The following is a 23032-nucleotide window of genomic DNA, read 5'->3' as shown; positions in this document are numbered from 1 at the left end:
GCAATCACTCCTGTGGTATCTAAGCATCAAAGATACATTTGGCGCTTTTCAACCAAGAAGTGACTGACTTCTGCCACTCATCACATAGTTGGTGGAGTCATCTGTGTTGTGTGTATGTCACAAAATGCTCATTTGTGTCTCTGCGGTACATTTCACCACACGAATGGCTTCACCACACGAATGGCACCATTTAGATAGCCATCATTCTACTCCTGTAGGACATTAGCATTGTTTGGGGTTTGGGAATTTATGTCTGACCAGGATGCTTTGAACCATCAATCACCTCTGGAGTGTGGCTTTCCTGTGCACGAAGCAGCAGGTGTGGGACATGTACAGTGTTAACAGAGCTCAGGTGTTTACTCAAACTTCCTTACACCTACCTTCCTGGTGTGTGCAAATTTGCTCCTCCAAGCCTCATCAAATTAGTTGAATTAGTTTTTCAATTTTAGCTAATTTAGAATAAGTCTAAGAACTCAGGGCTGGCAAGACGGCTGGTGAGTGGGTAAAGGCACCTGCCAAGAAGCCCAGTGACCTGAATTTCTACCCCAGGACGTAGATGGTGGAAGGGGAGAAATGACTCATGCAGGTCTCCTCTGATGGCTACACACATGCCCACATGCACACTCCTGAAAACATAAATAAATTAATAGATATTTTTTTCATGGGAAGACTTAGCAAGAAGGTAGACCATGGTCTTGTTCCTATAATTTGCATTTCCTTTATTGACTACTGATATTAATGTTTTCTTAGGTACTTTTGGAAAATTTGTGGTCACATTTCTGACCCATCTTTTTTCTGTTTACCTCAGATACTAACCTTTGGTTGATCACATGCTTTACAGACAGATGTTGCTGATGCAGAGATTTTCATCTCTTGGAGTTATATTCGGAGGTGGAGAGATAATGTCAGTTACCAGTTTATATGTAATCCATCAGCTGCATTGCTTGTGTTGAGTGCCACTTTTACTTGTTTGGGAAATCGGTCTTCACACCAAAGTCATGGAGATCCCTGCCCATCTTCAGTGTTTTTTTGTGTGTACCCACTTTTCAGCTTTCATGTGTGTGAAATTCCTTACTGTGTCTTTATTTTTAGTGTGTATAGAACTATGAGCTACTGATACTCAGCCCATTGAAGATGCCATTTCAGTGTTACTTGGTCCCATAGTTCATGTCATGAGGTCAGTGGCCTTGCCCAGTCTTGCTTCTTTGAAAGGAATGTGGCTTCCCTGGGCCTACTTAAAAAGATTTTTTTTCATTTCTTTTCATCTTTGGTTTGGTGAAGTTTGACTATGATGTGTTTCTTTGGTCATGCTATTTGGGATTTACTTAGAATCTTGAATCATCTGTAAGTTGATAGTTCTACTTTGTTAAATATATATATATATATATATATATATATATATATATATCCTTAACCATTATCTTTTATTTTTTATTTCTATGTTTTTGTATTGGGGGGAGGGAGTAGAAAAGAAAGCAGCCCCTATACTGGGCCCTATTCAGTGGCAGCTTCTTGTTCCATAGGTTGAGGAAGACTTTGGGGAAATAAAAGTTGTTTGGGAAAATCCAGGTGTGGTTGCTTTGCTTGCTGTGATGGGTGGGAGAGATGAAGTGAAGTGTGAAGCCCCTCACACCCTCCATCTCGTCTCGACTATGTCCTGGAACCCTGGTGTGGAGAGAGCGCTACTTTCATTCCTGCTTCTTGGGATTGTTGACTGCCACATAGTGATAGAGAACCACAAGCAAGAAAAGCGACACGCCCAGCATGTTGGCGAAGATGGGGAGCTGCCCATCCGTGATCATCCTGGCCAGCTCCACTCGGCTCTGACACCACCGCTGTACAAGCTGCAGGTCGCCATTATCTTTTAAAATGTTGTTTGTTTTATTCCCTCTCCTGTCACAGACACTAATTATATTTATCTTACTGTTCTGTCAGCATCATGCTTTCCCTTCTTTGCTTCATTTGGCCACTTTGTTGTTGGCTTTGTCTTTACATTTATTTTTATTTTATACATGTGACTGTCTCCCTGCACCTATGTCTGTGTGCCATGTGCAAGCCAGGTGCCCCAGGTGCCAGTAGAGGCCAGTAGAGAGCATCAGATAGCCAGAAAACAGAGTGACAGATGGTTGTGAGCCACAGAGCGGGTGCAGGGAACTGAACCTGGGTCCTCCAAGAGAGCAGGCACGTGCTCTTAACCACTGAGCCACCCCTCCAGCCCCAGATCTATCGTGCTGGCAGATCCAGTCAATCGATTCACTGCAGATTTTATATTTTAACTTGATTCTTAAACACCCAATTCTGTGAAAATGCCTCATTTTCCTTTTGATGTTTCCATATTATCTCTTGTTTTCTTTAGCATGTCCATCATTTTTTCATGGCTCCTTTTTGGTATCCACGGCACCTACATTTTTTTTCTCTTGGCTATTGGTGCTCTTGGTCCTATCTGTTTTTAGCATGTTTTACCACTAATTTTTATTTTTATCATTTTGGATGGCTGCTGTGGGACCTCTGATAACGGTTTTCCTACTTGCCACTTGTTTGGGTTTTTGTTGCAGTTGGCCAGGCAATGCATTGTTCCCTTTGACACTATCAGTGGCTGGCTCTCACATCCTCTACCTGGTGTCTATTCTCCAGGTGAAGCCTTTTTAAGAGGACGCAGCAAGAGGCCTGGAGTTGCTGTGAAGAACGTTCTGTGTGTTTCTCCTCTCTCATGCATGCCCAGTAATGTGCACACTAGGTGCTGCCTGCTGATTCAGACTGTTGCTTTGTGAGTTTCATTTCATCTTTTATGTGGTTTCTCCTAATAAGTCAGTCCAAGTTAAAGCATTCATTATACCTGGACCTAGATATCTGATTAATCACATTTACAGAGATTTACATGCCACAAAATGCTGATGTCTGACTTATATTACATCAACACTCAGATGCTAGATCACAAAGTTTTGGGGAGTACAGTGCCCACCGCACAGCCCAAGCATGCTGTAGGCTGTGCCACCCATGTTTGTGTGGGCACACCCTGTCACCTTACCACAATGCTGAAATCGCCTTGTGACCCATTTCTCAGAACATATCACCATCCCATGTCTGTTTAGACTTAATTTGCAGCCTTTTAAAGGAATAGATAGCATATTTTTAGAGATGTAAATATCCAAGTGTTGGGATCAGAGGTCTGGAGGGGCCAGTTTATGTTTAAATAACATGACACAGATATAGATATCTGGCATAGGCCAAGATGGCTAACACAGAATTGGGGGTGGCTGACATTAGATGTCTAGGGAACCCAGAAGTAAACAGTGATGTAATCTGTTACATAACTAACCCAGACAGAATGCCACTTTTGTGGGATTCTGTATAAATCCGGCCTTGAAGTCAGAGGCCTTTGCTGGGCCTTCCCTAGCCTGCCTGTTTGTCTGTCATTATCACATACCTGTGTGCCTTTCTTTGTGCAGCCCGTGAGCTAGTCTGCATATGTGCCTACATCCATCTGCCTGCAACTAACTGTGTGTCTATGTGTGTGCTTGCCAAGAGCTGCTTACCTACACGGGTCTGTGTGGTGAGCTTTGACTAGAATGAATAAAATACATCTCATCAGCCTATGACTCCTCCTAGTCTCCTGCAGCCTCCTGCTCTCCTGGCACCAGAGCTTGGCCCTCACACCACTGCTGCCATATTTGTGTGTGTGTGTGTGTGTGTGTGTGTGTGTGTGTGTGAGAGAGAGAGAGAGAGAGAGAGAGAGAGAGAGAGAGAGAGAGAGAGAGAGAGAGTGGGGGGGAGAGAGAGATGAGGTTTCTTTGTATAACAGTCCTGGCTGTCCTGGAACTCACTTAGTAGACCAGGCTTGTCTCAAACTCACAGAGGTCCTCCTGCCTCTGCCTCCCGGGTACTGGGATTAAAGGCATGTGCCACTACCACCCAGCTGTCATAAATGTTTTTATTTCATCAATAGTTGAGTCACCTGGAGAAGTCTACAGTAGTGGCTGCTTCCTGGACTCATGGCTTTCAGCAGTCTGCTACTTGGAAGTTTCTCTGTGTGTCCACCATCATCTGCCTCACTCCTGCATTTACTAACCTTTGGTGTTAGCTCTATGTCCTCTCATAAGCTGTGGTTCACTTGATTTTATATTTTAATAGAAAATATATTTATATATGGTTTTCAGTTTGGGTGTTGGTGTCCTGATATTTCCTCTCTGACCATCTTTTTCTTTTTTGGCTTTTTGAGACAGGGTTTCTCTGTGTAGCTTTGGAGCCTCTCCTGGCACTTGTTCTGGAGACCAGGCTGGCCTCGAACTCACAGAGATCTGCCTGCCTCTGCCTCCCGAGTGCTGGGATTAAAGGCTTGCGCCACCAACGCCCGGCTCCTCTGTGACCTTCTATCTGCTCTAGGAAGCCATTATTCATTTCCATGCAGACAGCTGTTGCCAAGCATACCGCCTCTTTCTTAGTGCGTAGCTCCCAGTCGCTCAATGACTCGGTATGCGAATAGCCCCTGCTTTTCACTTGACTGGTGCATTCTCATAATGGCTGCCTCATTAGCTACATTCATCGTCGTCATCGGATGTGAGACACATTGGGGGGCTTTTGGTCACCTGTAAAACAAATAAATCCAGCAAAATGACACAATCGTTAAGAGTACAAAAGATTAGGACCCACAAGATGACTCACTGAGGAAGGATGCTTGGCAGTGACCCTGACAATCTGAGTTCAATCCCCAGGGCCCACATAGTGGAAATGACAACTGACTGGTTAAATGGTGGGTTGCCAACTCCATACCCACAGGCTTGCACATGAATGCTCAGGTATACACATGGACACACACACACACACACACACACACACACACACACACACAAGCACACTCACAATATGAAATAAATAAGTGTAATAAAATATTTTAAAACAGAGTATGAAATTTTTAAACTGAAAACATGCTGCATTAGCTTTTTGTTTTACTCAGGATCTTTCTGTGTAACCCAGGCTGGCCATGAACCAGCCATCATCCTGCCTGCCTCAGGCTCCTGAGGCTTCATGCCTGGCTCGATTCTTTTCCTAGTGAAGACATTTAACCAGGATGTGGCTGAATCTGTAGGTTTTAGCTGGGGCTGGGATTACATCACACAGAGGTGCTTTAACCCAGGCTGGTCAGCTCAGCTGGCCTGGAGTATCTGAGACTGAGTTCTGGAGGTGCAATCTGATGCAATCCTAGGAAGCGAGACACCTTTGAAAACCATGCCTTTTTGTTTGAATGAGAGTATAAGTTGCAGGACCTCAGCAAAGTCACAAGAGAAAGAGGAGAGAGAGAGAGAGAGAGAGAGAGAGAGAGAGAGAGAGAGAGAGACCTTTCAGACACAGGCCCAACAGGGAGGAAGTTACTGTTCTGTGGTAAAAAGCCTGCAAATAAGGAGGTTTGAATTTCTTTTTTGTGACTTTGCATTTATTTCTTTACCTATTGTGTGTGTTTATGTGAGCATGCGTATGCACATGTGGGAGTCAAAATGGGATAGACTGCAGGCCATCAGGCTGCCAACAAATGCAGAATCCTCTTCCTAATGTGCCCTCTTCAGCCAAGTGATTCTCCTTCCTACTTCCTCACCCCTGTTGCCAGGGCCTCCAGGGAAGGATTCCAATCTGTGTAGCCTGTTCATTTCCACCAGGGGGAAGTATAGTGTTACGAATACAGAAACCTCATCTAACAAGCAGGGAATGGACTAGACAGGCCCGGCATTGCCTAGCTTCTTTGCAAGGGAATGCAGGGAGGGAGGGGACTCTAAGACTGTGATTCTCCCAGCTGGCTTTCTTCATCTCTGAAGCTTTGAAGAACAGAGCATGCTGCAGAGGGCACCGGCCAACCCTCAGAAAATGACCTCACCCTGTAATTTTGGAAAAGCAAGATATACATTGATGTTGGGGAATGTACTGTGTATGTTTATCTTATTGATTGTTAAATAAAATACTGTTTGGCCAATGAAACAGGAAGTTAGACAGGACTAGGAGTCAAAGAGGATTCTGGGAAATGTAGTAGAGAAGTGCTGATCCAGGCAGGAAATGACATAGCAAGGAGACTCATGTTTAAGCGAAGGAGAAACAGGAAGGGCCCTCTTTTCCCCTCTGCTCCTGCTCCAGCGGCACGATGTGATCCACCGGCAAGGAGGGACGCCAATAAGGCGTCTGATAAGATGAGTCTTATAAAATATATAGATTTATGATAAATAAGACTGAGCTAACAGATGAGAATCCTAGTCATTGGCCAAGCAGCATTGTACCTAATACAAGTTTCTGTGTATTCATTTGGGCCCTAACTCAGGCGGGCGGTTGGCGTAAAGCACACATGTGGCAGCCATCCTTTTATTGCCTCATCCCGAGATGAGTGGCATTTTCAGCTGGAGTCAGTGAAAACTTATCTTCATTGATGCTTACCGTCTAGGGGGAAGGATTCGACAGTCATAGTCACTGTGGATCTGGGTCCTTCTGTGAAGCAATTCAGTGTTTACTAAGCGTCTTTTAATGGAAGGAAAGGACACAACCACACGTGAATCATGCCTGCTGCCTAGGAAGCCTTAACAACGAGATGCCGGGCCAACGAATGTTAAAAAACAGATCAACCAGAGGACACAGGAGAAAACAAAGTATGGGGGGCAGGGCATATTCATGGGGTCTCCTGGGTTGATGCCGGTGACAAAGGAAGACAGAAACTGGATAGGGGAGCTGGAAGCAGAGGTCGGATGAGCAGTAGCTTCAAGGGGAGGGCAGCAGAACACAAAGGAAGCAAGTACCAGGATGGAGCACAGACTGAGGAGCACTGCCCTGGAGGAGCGGAGGAAGAGGATGCTGGAGAGGTCTGTCCATATGGTGGAGGAGTCCAGCCAAGGATGCAGAAAGTAGTCCGATGTGCATGGCCATCAACACTGGCATTAGCCAGGGATCAAGGCCCCCAACTGAGTGCATGAAGCATCCCCACAACCTGGAGGATCAGCAGCTCTCTTCAAAGCAGCTGGTTTCTATATTGATCACATCAAAAAGGACTGCTACAACCCTGAGAGGATGTTTAACCAAGCACTTGGGCACAAGTCAAGCCAAGCTGTTACGCAAAATTAGCCTCTACATCAAGCATGTCACTTTATGACGTGTGTGTGTGTGTGTGTGTGTGTGTGTGTGTGTGCCTGCGCGTGTGCTCACGCGCACTCACGCGCACGCAGGCAGTATGCATATATGTGTGTATACATATGGAGGCCAGGCATCAGCATTGAGTGTTGTCCCTCATTTTATTGAAACAGGGTCTCTCACTGGGCCTGAAACTCACCAATTCAATTAGACTTGTGGGCCAGTGAACCCCAGGGTTCACTCCTCTCATCTCCAGCTCTCCAGTACTTGGATGACAAGGGCACGTTGACAAAGCATTTTTTTTTTTTACGTGGGTCCTAGGAATCCCGGTGATTATATGGCAAGCATTTTAGCATCCCCAGCACTGCTTTGCGATGTCTTTAATTCAATGTGCCCCATACCCGCTGTCTGAATGTTCACATTTTCACACATAGGAGAAAAAAAGGAGTTTGAAAAGCGCCAGGGTGGGTGGGTGGGCTCAGGGTAAGCGTTTCTCAGCCACAGGCTCCAGATCTATTTTAAGAGACTGGAAAGCATCATTAGCATTTTTATCTTGCATGCCATCAGTACTGCCTCCTCTAGGGAATAAAGTGCATCTTCATTTTATTAATGTCACAGATCTATGCAGGCGACAGAAGTGAAATGCATCTTCACCTCAGCAGGCCTTCCTGGGAAGAATCTGGGATCATGGACTGCATGGCCTGGTGATATAGGCAGTCCTTCCTTGGCGTCACTCTTGTGGGCTGCACTTCTCCCCTGGAAATCTGAGGACCCCACTCCACTGGACAGCCCCATGCTTACACTGACTACAGTGCAGGAAGGAATGCTTTGTGGAGCAACTGGAAGATACCAGAGACATGGTTTAATAGCCAACCATCTACTGACCAGGCTAGCTATGTCCCAGTGTCTCATCAGCAGGAAGGGGTCATTGCCAGTAGTGTGGATCCTCTGTCATTCTCAAGAACCATGATTGGGACTTGAATGTGAAACCCGGGAGGGCCCAGGCTCATGTGTTTGAACACTTGGTCCCCAGCAGGTGGCGCTGTGGAAAGCTGTGGAGCCTTTAGGAAGTGGAATTTTCTAGAGGAAGTGAGTCGCTGGAGGTGGAGCTTCAGCCCTACTTCCTGTCTGCTGTCTATTTCCGGACACAGACAGTATGACCAACTATCTCCACCTCCTGATGCCACCCGTGCCTTCCCCGCCATGATGGACAGTGTCTCTTCAAACTGTGAGTCAAATAAACCCTTTCTTCTTTAGTTGCTTCTTGTCAGGTACTTGGTCAAAGCAATAAGAAAAAAATAATATGGTAACTTAGTGAGGGTTTCTATTGCAGTAATGAAACACCATAATCAAAAAGCAAGTTGGGGAGGAGAGGGTTTATTCAGCTTACGTGTCAGCATTGCTGTCCATCACTGAAGGAAGTCAGGGCAGGAACCTGAAGGCTGATGCAGAGGCCACGGAGGGGAGCTGTTTACTGGCTGGATTCCCACGGCTTGTTCAGCCCCTTCAGGACCAGAAGCCCAGGAATGGCACCACCCACCACGGTTGATCGCTAATTGAGAAAACGCCTTACAGTTGGATCTCATGGAGGCATTTCCCCAGCTTAGGCTCCTTCCTCTCTGATGACTCTAGCTTGTGTCAAGTTTACATACAAAACCACCCAGTACATATGGTGATTCTAAATTTAAATTAAACCAGCCCAAATTACTGTGCGGAGCTCTCCCCAAGATGACTTCTAGATCCTTGAGAAAAGCCATTTTCTGTGGACCTTCAGATCTGTGGCCCTCTTGCCTGTCTCAAGCTGGGCTCCGTCCTACGGTTCCGTCCTGGGGAGTAAGATGGTGCCCCTTCTCATCTGGTACTTTACCCTAGCACCACTGCTGAACCTCCTAGAATCCTCACTGGGGGGCTGGAGACGTGGCTCAAGTGGGAATGTTCTGCAGCCCCTCGGCGTATCAGCCCAAGGCTTATAAAGTCAAAAACCACAAAGTCAGACCCTGATTTTAACATATCTGCCCTGCAGTTGTCTTAGTCATTGAGCAGAGTCAGCAAGTTTGATTACAAAAGCAGAAATAGCAGTTCGTTTTATAACCTAATATCTTGCAAGACCAGCAAATTTTATAAGATCAGTTCATTTAAGAATAGTTCTCAATGTCTGGGGAAAACACAGGAAGTGGGCTGGCTCCTAGGGTATATAGTCAGGGGCTTGTGTGTTAGAGGTATTTTTTTTTCTTTTTTCTTTTTGGTCTCTCAAGCATAGTATGTCTAAACTTTAAATGTAATGTTAACCATCATAGTAGACTGCTTTCTGCCCAGACATAAGGACCTGAGTTCAGATCTGTAGCACCCATGTAAGAAACTCAATGTGTCCATGAACACCTGGTACCCTGGCACTGGGCTGGGGGTTTGGGGGGGCAGAGACAAGATGATCCCCCGAGGGTGCTGGCTAGCAAGGTCCAGATTCATTGAGAGACCCTGTCTCAGAAATAAAAGGTAGAGAACAATGGAAGAAGACACTTGACATCAACGTGTACATGCACCCACGTGTGTGCACATATATGCATGAACACACACACACACAAACACACTCACACACACACACAGAGAGAGAGAGAGAGAGAGAGAGAGAGAGAGAGAGAATAAAATACATATTTAAACAAATCATTTGATGAAGGAGCCAACATGTGGAAACCAGCAAGTATTTATTTTTTACTTGTTATAAAATAAATATCAAATGTATTATGCTGTCTTAATCACTTTTTGCTATTGTCTGCTACAGAATGGCTAAAGAGGCTGCAACAGAGTTCAAGGGAGGCTGTCTGAGAGGCAGACACAAGAGGCTGATAGGGTGGAAAAGAGGATGTCTGGAGAAGAGGGCACTGGGTCAAACAGTGAACTTGCTGGATGTCTTGTTGGAGACACTCTGCAATGTGAGTCACAGGGACACAAGCTTCATCCAAGTCTCAGGTTTTATGTGAGGTGGAGAGGTAAGCAATGGAGTCTTGGAAGCCATAGAGAAAGGGCAGGACCAGATCCAGACAAACTAACGATGGATGGACAGACAATGTATTTGAGTTAGCCTCTGGAAGAGTCAGATGTCTTCTGCCTCTTGGTCCCTTACCACACCCACCGGATATCAGACGACAGGTCAGTGGGGCCATGGCCACGACAGTGTTGTGTGTCCTTTTTTTCATGAGGCCAGGTGAGGGAGTGCATCTTTCCTGGTCTGGTGCATTGTTACTCTTGCAGAGGACCTAGGTTCAGCTCCTTGCACCCCCCCCCCCCCGTGATGACTCACAACCATCTGTACATCCAGTTCCACCAATCCAATTCCCTCTCTGGTGCCTCCAAGGGCAGCAGGTGTGCATGAGTTGCACACACATACGTGCAGGCAAAACACTCAAACACAAAAGAAAAAGAAATAATTTTTAATGGTGTCAAAAGCTGCATATGCCAGGCATAATGAATGGCACACACCTTTAATCTTAGCACTAGGGAGGCAGAGGAAGGTGGATTTCTGTGAGCTCCAGGCCAGTCTAGTGTACATGAGAACCTATCTTAAGAAAACAAAACAAGCTGGGTAGTGGCACACATCTTTAGTACCAGTACTTAGGATGCAGAGGCAAGCAGACCTCTGTGAGTTCAAGGCCAGCTGGGTTTACAAAGTGAGTTCCAGGACAGCCAAGAAAACAAAACAAACCAACAAAAAACTCCTGCATGTAAAATGAGACTTTTCAGGAAGGCATACCACCCTAAAAAAACACCCTTTTGCACACTATGGGGTAGCTTAGGGCAAAGCACACTGAACCCATAGCAGAGCCAAAATTTTACAGAAAAGATTAAAGAAAAGCCAGGAAATATTCGTTGATTTAAGTTGTCAACATCGTGGGAAAGCTCTTTCTGGGAGGCAAGTTTATCCTGTGACTGGCACCAGGGGCAAAACCTTTCCCTTCCCCCAGCATTGCAATTCCTGGGGAGATTTAATTCTTTGGGTGCCTTTGTTTCCATAGTCTGATAGAGGAGGGAAGGTTACAATGGGATTCTGGGGAAATTTTAGTTCTTTGGGGCAGTTTGTCTACATAGCTTGAGGAGGTCACAGGGCAGTTGCAGTCTCCTCATTTTAGCTGGGGCCTGGGTGGGAGTTTCCTGGAAGCTGCCTTAGGGATTCTTAAACTTAACCTAGGCTCCTCCATCAAGTCCACTTCCTCTTCTCCAGGCCTCACTTTCTTAGCTGTGTCTGCAGTGCCAAGCTGGCCATCTTTGTCCTTCCCGTACCCAAGTCAGAGAGTTCCCTGTAGAGCCAGTCCCCATCAACATTTTAATAGTCTGCACGTTTCCCAAAACCCTTCTACAAACTGGAATGGCATCTAGGGCCAGTTTAAACAAGTCTATTTATAAAACTCAATAGTAACAGTTCCCTAATGTCCACGGGGCCTGAGGCAATTCCACAAAGGATGACAGAGACATTGTGTGTGTGTGTGTGTGTGTGTGTGTAGATAGATATGACACAATCATTTGAAAAAGTAAAGATAGTTTTTAAAAACCAATAAATCTTTTAAATCACTTTTAAATGTCCTCATAACACTCCAGACAGAAACATATGAAAAGCTGTTGTTAAATGACTTCGAGTTGACAAAGAGCAGAAGGAATCTGTGCAGACTTGATCATGCCTTCACCCGCACGCCCCTTCCCCAGGCTGGCCAATGAGGCACTAAGTGACAGTGTAATTGTAACTCAGGCTCCTACTAGCCTTAATGTTTGTCTTCACTTTAACGGAAACATCGCCTCTGTTGCTCCCATCACTCCTGTGCTACAGTCCTGTCTGTGGATGGTAACCACTTCTTGAGTCATTGAGGTTCCCAGGTTGCTTTGCATAAGAATTCATCTTCAAGAAACCTCAATCAGCTAATACAGAAATTAAAATGGTCAATGCAAGTCTTGAATTGTACCAGAAATCCACACATTTAAATACTGCATGAAGTTTCCATAAAAGAGATTAGCATAAAATATACAAAAATGTTTCAATTTTACCACTGAAACTATTGCTGCTTGGATGCTATTCACTGTTCCTTGAAGTTACATGGAGTTGTATGATGACACTCACATTGATGCCACTACTTAGGGGACTGAGGCAGGAAGATTTCCAGTCAGCCTGACCTAAACAGTGAGTTTGAGGCCAGTGTGGGCTGTATTGCAAGATCCTGTCTCAAAAATCAAATCAGAACCAGACAACAGTATCACGATTTTCTAGAGGAGTGACAGAATCGGCTGCTTGGCTTTGCACATGTTCTCATGGGTCCCCTAGATCCATGTGCACTATTTTAAAGTAATACAACAGGCACCGAGGTGGCTCAGCTGGTGGATTCACTTGCTGGGAAGCCTGAGCCTGATACTCAGGATCCACATGATAGAAGGAGAAACCAACACCTCAGAGTTGTTCTCTGACCTCCACACAACAACTGTGGCGTGGATATACCCCTGCCAACAAAAATGAAGTATAAAGCAAACAAACAAACAAAAACTCAAAAACAAAACAAAAAAAACAAAAACAAAAATTCTTTACAGTGGCACAAACAGCTTAACATGGAAAAGTGCTTTTCAGACACCAGAGACAGCGCCGCATGCGGCCTGTTGCCTTCAGGGATTTTTCTGGACCTCACTAATGGGAAATAGGTGCTGAGCTCTAGAGGGGTTTAATAAAGACTATTTTGAATCGTTTTCTTTCCCAGTGCTCCCAACATGTGCAACTGAACAGCCTGCAAACTTTATCAGCTCTGGGGTGACGCCTCCAGTCTCAAGGACACAGCTCTGTGGAGGAGCCTTTGATTGGAACCTGGAACCGGGGCAGCGGTTTAGTGTTAGGGCCACTCTGTGCCAAGTCCATGTGGGCTTTGCCGCGTTTCGTGGGAGGTGGTGTTTATAAAGATTTTGATATTCTAAATCTTGCTCAAGGGCAGGCTCCTTTTGTCTACAACAAATACGAATCCAACTGGCGACATTGCTGAGAACTAGATGTTTGGGAAGTTCTTCCTAGATGGGAGTGGAGTTTTCTGGAGGTCCTGTCCTTAAGACATAAACACACAGATATGGCACTTCTGGGCCAGCAGGGGGCGCTCACTTTCCATCCAAGCTGGCTGACCGCAGAACTATGAGCCACTTACATGCTCACTCACCCAGCGTGTGTGTGTGTGTGTGTGTGTGTGTGTGTGTGTGTGTGTGTGTGTGTGTGTGTGTGTGTGTGTGTGTGTGTGTGTGTGAGAGAGAGAGAGAGAGAGAGAGAGAGAGAGAGAGATTCACTGACCAAATATTGTCTCAAATCTAAGTCACACTGCAGCCCTGAGCCACTGCCTGGCACCCTGCTGAGCAACACAGCAAGAACACTGGGCACTTGCTTAACTCCAGTCCCCAAAGCCTGGGCAGCTCCAGGAAGGGCTGCTGGAGATGAAGCTGGAGAATCCTAGTGAGTTCCGGGGGCCCACAGTGGACTCTCCCTGAGGTTTCTCCTGGACATACAGGAGAAAAGCATTTTCAAACTTCCATTTGGAGCTGGAGAGGTAGCTCAGCAGTTAAGAGCACCTGTTGTTGTTCTCACTATTATTATCTCATATATTACATCCCAACCACAGTTTCCCCTCCCTTTCCTGCCCTGATTCTCTCCCCACATCTCCCCTCTCCCCCAGGTCTGTGCCCCCTTTATTTCCCCTCAGAAAAGAGCAGGCCTCCCGGGGACATCAACCAAACATGGCATAATATTCTACAATGAAACCAGGCACATACCATCACATCAAGGCTGAACGAGACAACCCAGTAGGAGGGAAAGGGTCCTATAAGTAGGGAAAAGAGTCAGCAAACACCCTGCTCCAATTGTTAGGTGTTGTGGAATATTATTTTAACTGGGCAAAGATGTGTTACATCTGTTTATGCTGTGGAATGTTACTTTGACTGTGTAAAGGTGTGTTTCTTTTGTTTATACTGCATTTGTTTAATTATATAAAGATTTGCTACCTCTGTTTCACCTTGCCTGCCAAAGGCACCTGATTGATGTAATAACGAGCTGAACGGCCAATAGCTAGGCAGGAAAAAGAATTGGTGGGGCTGGCAGGCAGAGAATAAATAGGAGAAATCTAGGCTCAAGAAAAGGAAGAATGAGAGAAGAGAGATGCCCAGGGCCAGAAGCCAGACAATCACCAATCAGCCAGACATAGAAACAGCAAGAAAGTAAGAAAAAAAGTAAAAAGCCCTGGAGCAAAACAGGTTATTTAAGTTAAAAGAGCTAGCCAGAAATGTGCTCAGCTAGGCTGAGCATTCAAAACTAAGACTGAATCTCCGTGTCATGATTTGGGAGCTTCCCCAAAAGAAAAAAGCCTGGTACAATTAGGAGTACCACAAGAACACCAAGCTACTCAGCCATAGATTTTTGCAGAGAACCTAGATCAGACCCTTACAGGCTCCCTGATACCTTCGAGCCCCTATGAGTCCTGGTCAATTGATTCTGTGGGTCATGTTCTCTTGGTGTCCCTGAGTCCTCTGGTTCCTTCAATCCTCCCCCCCCCCCCCCACCACCAACAGGACTCTCCGAAGGAGCACCTGTTTTTACAAAGGACTCCAGTTCAATTCCCAGTACCCACATGGTGGCTTGCAATCATCTATAACTCCAGTTCCAGGAAATCTGACACCCTCTTAGGCCTCAGTGGACCCTGCACACATGTGGTACACAGACATTATATATGGGCAAAACACATGCATAAAATTAACTAAATAAATATGGTTTCTAATCCTCCATATTGCAGATGGTACTGTTCAGTGTAATGTGCTTGCCTAGGATGTCCAAAACTCTGGGTTTGATCTTTAGCACTAGAGAGAGAGAAAAAAGAAAACCTTCATTCTCTCTCTCTCTCTCTCTCTCTCTCTCTCTCTCTCTCTCTCTCTCTCTCTCTCTCTCATTTTTAGGACAGGGTTTCTCTGTGTAGCCCTCACCATCCTGGAACTTGTTCTGTAGACCAGACTGGCCTCAAACTCACAAAGACCCACCTGTCTCTGCCTCCCGAAAGCTGGGATAAAAGTCATGTTGTCACCACTGTCCAGCTTGAAAACCTCCATTTTAATTGGAAAAGGGGACAGTTGAGAGCTAGATGCTATATTTGGTGTTTGGAGTCCAGGTCAAAGTTTATCTATTCTAGAAGGATGATCCAAGGAACTGCTAGGATAAGATGGTCCTGGAGTCACGTAAAAGAGCCTGGGTCATGAGCCTGGGGGTTCCCCCAGAATCACCCCTCAGTCAAACGTAGCACTGTGAGGCCATGACAAGGGACCTGACACCTGAGACCACTGTTGGGTGATTAAAGGTGGGCAGTGGTTGAAGCCACGTCCTGTGAGCGACGAATGAGTTAGAAGTGAGATTTCATCACACAACTGAGAGGAGCACACAACTGAAATCCTAGGAAGTCTTTAGTTCTAGAGTTTTCCATTTAGTACTTTTGAATGTCAGCCAACCATGGTTCACTGAAACCTCAGAAAGAAAAACTTCAGGTGTGTGGGAGGCTGTTGCACCATCACCATAGTTGACAAGTGAGGACCCCAAGTTAAAAGACTTGGTTATGTTGTCCAGCTGACATTAGAGCTCAGATCCAAACCCATCCTGCTAACGAAGCCATACACTGAACGCTGTAGGCAATGACCAGGAAATGGGCAATTGCCACCATGAGCCAACAAGGACAAAGGCCTCAGTTTCTGGGGGTAAAAGGCTGGATTTGGAGCTGACGGCATAGTCTCTATCAGCCCTCCCTAAAACAAACTACAGTCTGAATTGGAAACATCTGCTCTGCTGATTTGGCTGATTCATTCAACTTGTGGCCTTTCCCAGAAGCACCATGGGAATTCTTTAGTCTCTGTGGTCCTGCAGTTTGAGCTGCACATACTCGTGGAGCGATGGCCTGGTCATGTGACCACCCACAAGTTTGTTTTAATGTCAGTATTTTAGGTGAGGCTACCAGGTTGTGCAGGTATCAAGTGTGAACTTTAGGCTTCCCTTGTTCAGCCCCAGGACACATGACAACAAACATCACAAATATGGGGTTGAAAAGCATCACTTTCCCTCTCATAGTATCCTGGAAGCCAAGCACAGCAGCTTTGTGGGTGTCAAGGAGGAACCCCATTCCCTTAAGTGTGTTTCCTGTTGGCTGCTCATGCTCCTTCCCCCTTTCCCAGGGTTCCCTCCAGCAGCAGTGGGTGAGTTTCTCCCATGTTCTGTGCCCCGCTACACTTTTATCTTCAGTGTCTCAGGACTGTAGCTAGAAAGGCTCTCTGCCTTTAAGGGCTCATGTGACCATGTTAGGCTCATCCATGTAATCGAGGCTCTCCTCCCTATTTTAAATTCTGTCATCTCAACTCCATTCACAAAACTCCTTTTGCCATGAGACATCACATATTCACAGGTCTTGGGGACCGTGGTGGGGACATCAGTGGGGAGGTATTCTGCCTACAGAGGGTTAGGGGAAGAGTTTACGGATCCTGGTGACAGATGATAACATAATGAATCTGTTATTTCTAAACGCATCAAGACCTGTAAAATCTCCCCGTTCTCCTGAGAGTCTTCCTCTAAATAGATCCCAACTATGTGAGGAGAGGCGTGGTAGGAATGTGTTTGAGGGGAGAGAGTGTAGGGTGGGGCCGTAACTGATTTCCGCTGTCTTCTCTTTTGGATCGGACTTACTCGGTGGCAAGTTTCTTTTGCTTAAAGCACTGTTTGACAAATGTCACCTTCTCCATGGAGACCACCCGTTTCTCATCATCACCAGCTGCCCCTCCTCCAACCGCCCACTCCCACTGCTATTTGGAGTTGAAAGCTGTTCACTTTCATAAAATCCTCACCCTTGAGGTGTGTGTGGGTGCTGCTTAATTCTCTCATTGGATACTGATTTTATTTAGAAATCACTTAAAGGAGTCGTTAAAAATGAAAATTCCTGGGCAGTTTCTGGGAAACTGGAAATGTTGCTTAGATATCTGGGTGTCGTGGCAGCAGATACCTCTCTCTACTCTCAACATTTGGGAGGTGGAGGCAGAAGGATCAAGCGTTATCCTTAGTGGGGTCAAGGCCAGCCTGAGTAGCTGAGTGAGATTTTGTCTCAAAAAGCAAACAAAACAGCAACCAATGAAAACAACAGAAAGAAAGAGAAGAAAGAAACATTGCCTAGAAGAGGGTCTAGCTCCTTATTCCCAACAAGCTATGGGGCCCAAATGCAGATCTTAGCATCTTCAGTGTCCAGAGGCCTCTGATGAGATACTGGATTTGAAACGTCGCCACCCCATGGTAGGAGAAGGAACTGCACCTCTGGTGTCACTGGACTGAGTTCCTGAGAGCTTAGCTCCTGTGCTCACATTTCTTGTGTACAGTGCATGCTATTCAGGGCACTGGGGCTCCCAAATATGTATCCTTCAAAATTTGGTTAAAAGAAGGAAAAGTTAGGAAGACTCTCAGAGGTCTAGTAGTAGAAGTATCGTTCATGGATGAGCAATGCCCCTGGGCAAGCAAGCAGTCATTAACACAGGAAGAGGGAACAGGAAAGAGACATACATTGGGTCCCATAGTTTGAGTAGCTGATCGAGGCACCCAGGCTGACACCTCTGCAGAGCCTCCATTGTCTGGGGCTGATTGGCAGGTGAGCCACCCTTCTGGTTGCCACTTGAACCCTGGGGCCTCATCACCTCCCGACTGTGAAGCCCTAGTCCCCATCTGCTTCCTTGGGAGTGTGGGTCATATTCACTCTTCCTTTTCCCTCAGTAACTGCCGGCTTCATCCAGCCCCACCCCTGAACAAAAGCCCTGATCCCCAGAGGCCCAGCCTCAGTGGGACCAGTTGAATCTTTTATCTTCAGTTTTGGAAAGTCAGGTCCTGAGTCCTATTGTATGTGACATCCTTTCCAGCTACTTAAAATGTCTGGATTAGATCTCCTGTTTTATCAGTCTGCTGCAAACAGTGAAGCCTGGCCAGAGGCAAACTCTTTGCCACAGGCACTTCCTGCCCAGAGAAATTGTTCTGGAAATTTCCTGAATGAAGCACCCAGTCTCCAAAAGAGGACCTGGTTTTTAAGAGTCTTCTAGGAGATGCAAATTCAGGCGGCAATGTCTCCAAGAACAGAATGGACCCCTTGACTTTTCCCTGCTTGGAAGTCAGATGAAGTCTCCCTTATGACTGCAGATCTTTCTCCTAGGCCCACTCTTAGTTCCTACAGAACTTTCTTTAGGCCCAGGCATGTGGCCGGCCATCTGGTGACACCATGGGGCTGTGGATCTTCAAGGTCACCTAGACACTACATCTTACAAAATTAGCATCATCTGGGAATGGTGCTCTTTGCTTCGCCCCTCAACCATCAAGAGGAAGGCATTCCACACAGGCCTCTGCTGTGACAGGATGCTCTGGGACCCCTCAGAGCCTGCTGATGCACAGTCATTTTCTTTTAAGATTTATTTTATGAGTGTGATTTAAAAAAAAAAAAATTGTGTCTGCTTGCACGTATGTTCCTCCTTGGTACTCTCGGAGACCAGAAGAGGAAGTCAGATCCCTTGGAACTGGTGGCTTTGAGCTGCCATATGGGTGCTGGGATTAAACCTGGATCGTCTGAAAGAACGGCCAGTTCTCCTAACCACTAAGCCATCTCTCCAGCCCTGTATGCATGTATATATTTGTGTGCATGTGTAAGTGGACATGTGTGTACAGTGCCGGCAGGGGCCAGAAGAGGGCACCAGATCCCTCAGAGCTGGGCTTAGGGTTGGTTGTGAGCCACCATTGTAAGCACCTGGAAACCAGCTGGGGTCCTCTCTAAGAGCAAGTGCTCTTAACCAGGGAGCCATCTCTCCAACCTCTCCATTTGCTTTCAGCAGCAGTAGTGTGTGTGTGTGTGTGTGTGTGTGTGTGTGTGTGTGTGTGTGTGTGTGTGTGTGTGTGTGTTGCAGTCTTTACATAATTTCTGATTTATTTTTTCCCCCTTTTTGGTGGAGAATCCATAAAGACATTGGCTTTAGCGGTCCCCTAGCTCTCAGCGATCTCTCATCCAGACAGGATGCAGTCTCCTCTTTGAACCTGGCTTTGCCAAGCAGAGTTACCCTCCTTCAGGAATGGCATGCATGCTTGGAATGTGATTTTATCTTATCGGCCTCCTCCCCAGCTGCCAAGGTCCTAGCCAGGCTCCATGGAGGGTTCCAGAAACTTTTTCTCTTTAAAGCCACTTGCCAGGAGCCTGCCCACTGCTCTTCTAGTTTCAACCTGTTGCTTCTGGGTCCCTCCTCTCCCAATGACCTCTGGCCTCCTGCAATGCTGAATGCCTTGCGGGCGGGAGTGGGGGCTATGGGGGAGAGGATAAAAATCAAAGTGATTCTAGAAACTTCATTGTGTACTTTGATGTTTTGAAAATTCCGTGGTGGAAGAATATGGAGTTCAGCTTTTAATTAATGAAAGCCCACCCCGGGGGACCAAACTATGGGATTAAGTCAATAATAAGTTCCAAATCCAGGAAGCAGATGTTCTGAGGTGCGTTTATTTATTCAGCATGGACACGTGTGGTGCCGTGATCTGGCTGCCTAAGTGCTCTTACAAGACCGGAAATCCTTCCCAAGGAATTTTATACACGAGAAGCCCCTTTCCTGCCTCCTAGTTTCCAAGACTATGCTTTGAAACTTAACACCTGGCTGGCTCGGTTCCCTCTGCAACTCAAGGTCTCCATCATCTGACCTTGAGCCCATGACCTACTTGTTAGGGGAGCCTCCCTGACAGTAGGGAAGGTGATAAATTACCCCACATATATTTGCCTTACAGACTATTGTGTTGTCTTTAAGAAGAACGGTGCTTTATTCTAAGAAAATGACCGAGCACTGCGGTACCGTTCCACCGTGAACTAGCCCCAGGTAAATTATTTTATCTGTGTAATAAATAATGATTTTAGAAAGCTTAAGGGATTGGGAGGGAGTCCCAGGGCTCAATTCACAGTGTGCTTTTTGCTTTTTGGAGATCTGGATTTACAAAATGAAACTGATTCTCCAGCTGCCTCAGGGGCCAATGCTTTGGTTAATTTAATTTTCTGGATACATAAAGCTAATCCAGAGGTTTGTTTCAGCTCTTGCAGTTGAAAAATCTTTGTTCAATGTGACAGCTGGAAATGCAGACTACTCCCTTTCTGAGATAGAATGTGTGGGTAGTCCTGGCACTAACGTTTCAATCAAGAGAGATCGAAGGACTTGTGTGATGGAGGCATTCTAGGGGGTCGTGTAGCCCACAATGGACCCCTTAAACTGCCTTTTACACTAAGGTAGGTGCTGGCTTCTTGCAGAAAGTGATCAGTTCTCTGGTTATGGCAGGGATGTCACCTGACCCCACAAAGCTAGAGAACTGGAGACTTTCTTCTAAATATTGGGGACTACACACAAGACGTTAATTTCTCCCATGGGCTGGGATCATAACATGTAAACCTGGGATCTGGCATTGGCCACTTCTTATTCCATTTTATATATTTATTTATACTTTGTATTCTTTTCAGTATTAGGGAGTGAACCTAGGGCATGAAGAATCTGAGGCAAGCTCCTTATTGCTGAGCTAGGTCCCCACCTCTCTGTCTTAGTTAGGTTTCCTATTTCTGTGACCAAAAGCAGCATGGAAAAGGTTTACTCCAGCTCACAGTTTGTAGTTCATCCAGGGAAATGGGGCAGTATCTCAAAGCAGGAACCTGGAAGCAGGAGCTGAAGCAGAGGCCATGGAAGAATGCTGCTTACTGGCTTGCTCCTGGTGGCTTGCTCAACCTGCTTATAGAACTCAGGACCACCTGCCCTGGGACTGGCACCACCCACAGTGAGCTGGGCCCTCCCACTTCAGTTGTCAATCATAAAATACATCACAGGCTTGCCAATAGGCTAATGTGGTAGGGGCATTTCTTAGTGTCTCTTCCCTCTTCCAAAATGACTCTAGCTTGTGTCATGTTGACATAACACTAGCTAACACACTTTTTTTTCCTTTTTTTTTTAAATCTTAAGATGAGGCCTTCAGAAGCTGTCCAGGCAGGCCTTTAACTCACTTAAACCTGGGCTGGTTTTGAATTTAATAATCCCCTCCTATCTCAACTTCCCAGTTGCTGGGGTGACAGGGCTGCATCATCAGGCTGGCTGGCAGCCAATTCCATACACCAGATAGATGGTGGAACAGAAGGAGTCTGTCTGGAAGGAGTCTCAAGAAAAAGGAATTCAAAATGGAGGCACTTTGGTTCGGGCAATTCAACAGGTGTCTGGAGGCCATTGGGCACACCCACCCAGAAGCAAGCTCACCCTGGAAGTACTGCTGACATCCCCTAGCCCCCTCCCACAGCACTCCCACCCACCAAGTGAGCCAGAGGCTAAGCTATCCCCAAGCTCTTCTTAACAGCTTAACTTTAAATTCCTGACTAATGGATGATGTCATTGCCAGCCCCTTGAGGCTCAAAGCTAAACACAGAGCATGTTTTTCTAGGCAGCTGGAGCCTGTGTTTTCCTAGACTGCAACCCTAATTAGCCCCAAACAAATGCAATGCTCTTTGTGTTCCAGTGGGCTGAATTTTCCCTTTTCTGAATCTGCTTTGGGTGTCAAGTCTAACAAGACAACTTGGACCAGCCCTCTCCTCTCCTTCCTTCATCTGAAAGATTTCTGTTTTAGATTCAAGTCTGTGATGCAGTGTGAGGCATGGCTCTGAGTCCATTTGATTTGACTTCTTTGTTTATTTTTTTATTTTTTTTTTTTTTTTGTCCATAGCTGCTCAAGGTTGCTTTGTGCTGACTTTTGATAGTCAATCCCGCCTGCTCTGTGATTCATTTCATTTTTGTATTTTGCTTCCCTGGGAGCCTCAGGCTAGCCTGAGGGTTTGACTGAACAGAGAGAAAGCATTTTTTGGATCATGTAACTCAGTACAGCATTCCCACTGAACTTCCTGCCTAGCTTCACTCGCAGGGTTGAGAGAATAAATTGAAGGTATGTTTGAGAAAGCAGTTTACAGTTGCAAGTCCACAGAGCAGATGTGCAAGCTATGTTTGCATGTGTCGCGTGTTGGACAGTTTGGGACAAGTCCGACATCCAGAGAGTATAGCCTTTGCAACTGTAGCATATTTTCTGTTGAGGTGTTTTCTGGCACAGGCTGCTCCCCCCACAAAAATACTGATCTGGCTAGTCATGTATCCCTTATCAGCCAATATTTTATTTATGTTCAAAGGGGCAAGTAACAAAGTAAAAATAAGGATATTAAATTTTATTTTTTCTTTATTTTTATTTTGAGACACGGAGTCTCACTATGCGTCCTGGCTGGCATGGAACTCACTATATAGATTTGATTGGCCTTGATTTAAGAGAAATCCACGTGCCTCTGCCTCCCAAATGCTCAGATTAAAGGCGTGCACCACCATGCCCAGGTAGTAAATTTCTTTATGATACATTATTAGTAATCGTATGATCTGTGTGACTATGCAAGTATATCTAACTATCTGGGGTCACACAAAAATTTCCTGGGTTGAGAGTGGTTTGGGAAGGGTGATGAGTAGAAACAGAAGCCTGATGAAGCTTGCTGTGGGTTGTTTAACAATGCATAATTACTGTGGATCCCAGGAGCTCTGGCAAGTCTTGAACCAGAAGTAATGTACACCAGATCGCTCTGACTTTCTCCAGGACACTTGCACAGTCACAGTGTGCTCTCCAGAACTCACAAGCCTCCTAGTTCATGTGTGCTCAGTACCATTCCAAAAGACCAGCAGCAGCCATGTCCAAACGGCACAAGTAACAGAATCCAGCAATTAAGGAAGTTGCTGCAGAGGTCCTGAGGTCACATATGACCCCCTCCTCCAGGGCCAGCAGGGACGAGATAGGGGGATGGGGAGACATCAAGTAACTCTCTTGGGAAGTCTGCTTGGGCTCCAGAGATAGGTGCCGGGC

The 23032-nt window shown here is 45.9% G+C and overlaps 1 protein-coding gene and 1 long non-coding RNA gene across 5 annotated transcripts in view; one reads left to right on the top strand and one right to left on the bottom strand.

The window, feature by feature from the left end:
• Positions 1-1549: 1549 nt before the first annotated feature.
• LOC100753988 (dolichyl-diphosphooligosaccharide--protein glycosyltransferase subunit 4-like) lies at positions 1550-1802 on the bottom strand. Its single transcript, XM_027396086.2, has one exon. It carries the CDS (start codon positions 1800-1802, stop codon positions 1689-1691), a length of 114 nt encoding a protein of 37 aa, XP_027251887.1. The 3' UTR covers positions 1550-1688.
• Positions 1803-8205: 6403 nt separating this feature from the next.
• The window catches only part of LOC103163131, a 29921-nt gene continuing 15094 nt past the window's right edge, over positions 8206-23032 (top strand). The window contains exons 1-3 of one of the 4 annotated variants that reach the window (XR_004768728.1): positions 8208-8326; positions 9878-10028; positions 12828-13043. This is a non-coding gene — a long non-coding RNA (uncharacterized LOC103163131). Of the gene's footprint in view, positions 8327-9877; positions 10246-12827; positions 13044-23032 lie in introns of those variants that run through there. The other 3 variants (XR_004768730.1, XR_003481582.2, XR_004768729.1) reach the window with 3 other exon arrangements.

Source organism: Cricetulus griseus, chromosome 2 (genome assembly GCF_003668045.3).
Source record: "Cricetulus griseus strain 17A/GY chromosome 2, alternate assembly CriGri-PICRH-1.0, whole genome shotgun sequence".
NCBI classification, from domain to species: domain Eukaryota; kingdom Metazoa; phylum Chordata; class Mammalia; order Rodentia; family Cricetidae; genus Cricetulus; species Cricetulus griseus.
This window is presented reverse-complemented; position numbering and strand designations above follow the sequence as displayed.

Coding starts and splice junctions, on each gene's coding strand:
- LOC100753988 (XM_027396086.2), bottom strand. CDS start 1,802: ATGATCACGGATGGGCAGCTCCCCATCTTCGCCAACATGCTGGGCGTG.